The 4646-nt window shown below is 42.0% G+C and overlaps 1 protein-coding gene across 1 annotated transcript in view; it reads left to right on the top strand.

Moving 5' to 3' along the window:
* The window catches only part of XK (X-linked Kx blood group), a 113539-nt gene that overhangs the window by 12708 nt on the left and 96185 nt on the right, over positions 1-4646 (top strand). Inside the window, exons 2-4 of the mRNA XM_015568642.1 lie at positions 2063-2095; positions 2129-2155; positions 3625-3887. Coding sequence (XP_015424128.1) covers positions 2063-2095; positions 2129-2155; positions 3625-3887 — 323 coding nt within the window. The remainder of the gene's footprint in view (positions 1-2062; positions 2096-2128; positions 2156-3624; positions 3888-4646) is intronic.

Raw genomic sequence — 4646 nt, 5'->3', positions numbered from 1 at the left:
GAGAAAAACTCCCTTAACCTTTTTTTGTCTGTGAAGCTTCTTATTTCCCCTTCAATTTTGAATGATAGCTTTGCTGGATAGCGTATTCTTGGATTCAGTCCTTTGCTTTGCATCACTTTGTAAATCCATCCATTTTTTGTCCTGAATATTTGCCATGGTAATTATGATGGATCTTGGCGTGGGTCTTTTTGGGTTCATCTTGGTTTGGACTCTGTGCTTGCGTGACTTTTTTCTTCCCCACCTCAGGGAAGTTTTCTGATATTATTTCTTCCAGTAGGTTTTCTAACCCTTGTTCCTCTTTCTGTTGTTCTGGTACCCCTATTAAAATTCATAACTCTTTCACAATCTCTTTCTTGAGTCAGTTCAAGACCTCCACCATTTATGTGTATGTGTGTGTGAGAGAGATTTGTATATATTTTTTCAGATATGTAATTTTGTTTTTACAAAAAAAATTGGAACTTTCTGTATAAATTCTATTGTAATTTTCCTCTTTCATTTATCAAATATAGCAAACATTTTTATATAACAGTAGATATATGTGCATAACATCAAATATAAGGACTAGATGATATTTTATTGAATACACATATTATAATTTATTTAATCATTGTTTTGTGGGGACCTTTAGAATATTGCTAGAATTTTGCTATTACAAATAATGCTTTAATTCAAATTCTTTCAATGGGCTTTCTTTTTGTAAAAATATATTTTTATTGATTTCAGAGAGGAAGGAGAGGGGAGAAAGAGATAGAAACATGAATGATTACAGAGAATCATTGATCGGATTCCTCCTGCACACCCCCTACTGGGGATGGAGCCCACAACCCGGGCATGTGCCCTTGACTGGAATCAAACCTGGGACCCTTTGGTCTGCAGACCGACGCACTATCCACTGAGTCAAGCTGGCTATGGCTCAATAGGCTTTCTTTCAACATGAGTTAATATATTATAAATATCTTATAAACTGAAAGTGCTGTATACATATTAATTGTATTTACTATACTTTACTTTTATTATGTATATGTCCCATTTTCCCATTAGATTGTGATCATCTCTGAATGAGGCATAGGAATCCAACTGTCTTTGCAGTCCTCACAGCACATAGCAAAGTGCATCTTCATTCATCACATATTTGAAAGTAAAGATGATGGTCAGTCCTTGCTGTGGTCAGTGGTCCAATAGTGTGACGTTGCTAGGCCTCAAACAAATTTAAGTTTTTTTCTCAGACAAATATAGTTGCTTCAGGTTGCATCTGGTGGACTTGAACTCATAACCTGAACTTCATTATTTTCAGGTTAACAAATTGGTTCAGGCTGTTTTACATGTTTTCATGTAATATGTTAACATGTCATGACCCCACTGGACAAAATGTAGCTGACAAACCACACACACACACACACACACACACACACACACACACACACAGGAACTGCTATGTACCTTCTTTTTCCCAGGAACAAATGAACAAAGATGATAAATAACAAAATATGTCCAATTTATATTCTCTAGAGAGTTTCCTGCATTTCTTCTCTTACATCAAGTTTTATTATTTCAAATTATGAATTTACTAGAGGCCCAGTGCATTCATGCAGTGGGGGTGGGGTGTCCCTTAGCCCGGCCTGCCCCCTCTCCAGAAGCCCTCAGGGGATGTTCTACTGGCAGCTTAGGCTCGCTCCCTGGGGAGCAGGCTTAAGCCACAGTCTGGCCTCCCTCTGTGGGAGGTGATCCGGTGATCAGGGGAAGGCACCACCCCCATCACCCTGCCGCTGCTGCCACTGCTGGCCGCCTCAGTTGCCTGCCGTTGGCCCTCACAGCCACCGCAGCTTTGTCTAGAACAGTGGTTCTCAACTTTCTGGCCCTTTAAATACAGTTCCTCATGTTGTGACCCAACCGATAATTATTTTTGTTGCTACTTCATAAATGTAATGTTGCTATTGTTATGAATCATAATGTAAATATCTGATATGCAGGATGGTCTTAGGCGATCCCTGTGAAAGGGTCGTTCGACTGCCAAAGGGATTGCGACCCACAGTTTGAGAACCACTGGTCTAGAAGGACATCTGGAAGGATGTCTGGAAGGACATTCTGCTGTCTGGTCTAATTAGCATATTATGCTTTTATTATTATAGATTCTTCTTGCCATAGTTGCCTCGGGGTGAGAGTACAAAGTTAACAACATTCAATAAAACAAGTGAAACCATAAAAACTTCCGTCAGCATTATAAGGTTGTTATAAAAATGCATGTTTGGGGGTAAATGTACTATGAGCATTTTTCTTATTCTTAGGAAAAACCCATTTTTTCCCCAGCATTTTATTATGAAAAAAAGTTTTCATTGAATTTATGGGGGTGACATTGGTTCACAAAGCCATACAAGTTTCTAGTGTACAACTCAACAAAATATCTTCTTAACACTGCATGTGAGCTCATCACCCCAAGCAAAGTCTCTTTCTGTCCCCATTTCTTCCTCCTTTGCTCACCTCCACGTACCCCCACCCCCTTTCCCTCTGGCTATCACTACATTGTTGTCTGTGTGTATGTGTGTGATATATGGTGTTTTTTTTTCTTAATCCTTTCACATTATTTCATCCAGCCCCCAAACCCTCCTCCTCTCTGACAGGAAAATTTTTGAACATAAAGAGGACAACGTGAAAGAACTGTATGGTGAACACCCAAGTACTAGACACCTAGATTCTATAATTAACATTTTATTTCACACATCTATCCATATTTCTATCAATCCATTTGTGTATGTGTATATTTCAAAGTAAATCAGACACATCAGTACTCTTCCTCCCTTCAGTGTCCATATCATTACCTAAAGAGGAAATCCAATTTTAAAAGCCAGGTACTCTGTCAGCGTAAAAAGGTGACTGGTTACAGCTCCTCCCTCAGGTAGGCTTGAAATTCTAAAGGTGGTCAGCCCCCAGGCATGATTGACTTTGTCTTATGAACTTTGTCATGTTCCACAATGTCTTATGAGAGCAGAGAGATAGGAAATATATTGTGGTCTTCCAGGGAAATGCTAAATGGTAAATTGTTCTGTGATTGGGGGGAGAAATCTTTCAACCATAGCTGCTGCTTTAACTAAGGAAATTTGGGGCATCTCTTGGACGTGGAAAAGAAAATAGAGAGAGAGAGATTTATAGATATAGATATATGTGTGTGTATATATATGTGTGTGTGTGTGTGTGTGTGTGTGTGTGTGTGTGTGTGTGTACATATATTCTGTGTTAACTCCATAACAGTGTGGCAAGGTAGATTTTATGTCTGCTTTATAATTGAGGGAAATGACTCAAGGGTTAAATTACTTGCCCAAGACTGCACAGCTAATAAATATCAGGAAGACAAACAATATTTTTCTAGAGACTTGGTTTGCTTGTCTCAGTGGGCTTCAATGTCACCTCTCAATTTGGTTCTCAGTCAGTCCCATTTGGCCTGCTGGAGGGACTCAAGAGGACTGCATACTCAGAACTGGCCCTTGGTGTGGATGATTTTCTAGGAGGGGCTGAAGTCCAGAGTAGCCAAGTCAAGGCTTTAAGAATCGGGCTAAGTATAAGCAGGGTAACTGAAAAAAGAGAATCCTGTCTGCCTCTGATTATCATGACTTGCTGATTTGTTTCCAGGTGTTTTGAAGTCTTATGCATCTATTGTCAGTCAGGCCACATTGAAGAGCCTTATGTCAGCATCACCAAGAAGCGACAAATGCCAAAAAATGGCCTCTCAGAGGAGATTGAGAAGGAAGTGGGCCAGGCAGAGGGCAAGATGTTCACCCACCGATCTGCATTCAGCCGGGCATCAGTGATCCAGGCTTTCCTAGGCTCAGCCCCCCAGCTGACCCTGCAGCTATATATAAGCACCTTGCAGCAGGACATCACTGTTGGAAGAAGTATGTATATCTTTTATCTCTGCCTTAATTTAGGGATCATCATGGGGAGCAAAACAAAGTTTATTTTGTTTTAGGTAAAATTCATTCATAGGTGCATTCAGTCCTGAGTTTGCATTCCAGTTACTAAGCTCAAATATTAGTGAGTTGAAACAGTAACAGTGTTTATTTGCTTATGAATCTGCAATTTTGGGAGGGCTAAAAGTACTCACCTATGCTTTACTGTGCTTCAGCTGGTGTGGCCCAAAGATGGGAGGCTAGAATCCACTGGAGGCCCATTCACTTATATTTCTTACTAGAGGCCTGGTGCACGAAATTTGTGCACCTGAGGAGTGATCCCTTAGCCCGGCCTGTGCCCTCTCGTGGTCCGGGAGCCCTCGGGGGATGTCTATCAGGCTTAGGCTTGAGCCCGGCTCTGGCTGAGCCTCGCTCCGCCTGTGGGCAGCTGACCACCTGGGAGTAGCTCCTGCATTGAGCATCTGAGCCCTGGCAGTCAGTGTGCATCATAGCGACCTGTCATTCCACTGTTCAGTTGACTTGCATATTAGCCTTTTATTATATAGGACTAGAGGCCCGGTGCACAAAAATTTGTGCACTCAGGGGGAGGGGGAGCCCCTCAGCCCGGCCTGTACCCTCTTGCAGTCTGGGACCCCTCAGGAGATAACGACCTGCTGGCTTACACCTGCTCCAGGGTGGCAGAGGGCAGGCCCAATCCCTAGGTGCAGCCCCTGGTCGGGCTCAGAGCAGGGCCAATTGGGGAGT

The sequence above is a fragment of the Myotis davidii genome, unplaced genomic scaffold (assembly GCF_000327345.1).
Source record: "Myotis davidii unplaced genomic scaffold, ASM32734v1 scaffold1365, whole genome shotgun sequence".
Classification (NCBI taxonomy): domain Eukaryota; kingdom Metazoa; phylum Chordata; class Mammalia; order Chiroptera; family Vespertilionidae; genus Myotis; species Myotis davidii.
Note: the sequence above shows the minus strand (reverse complement) of the source record. Positions and strands in the feature narration are given on the sequence as shown.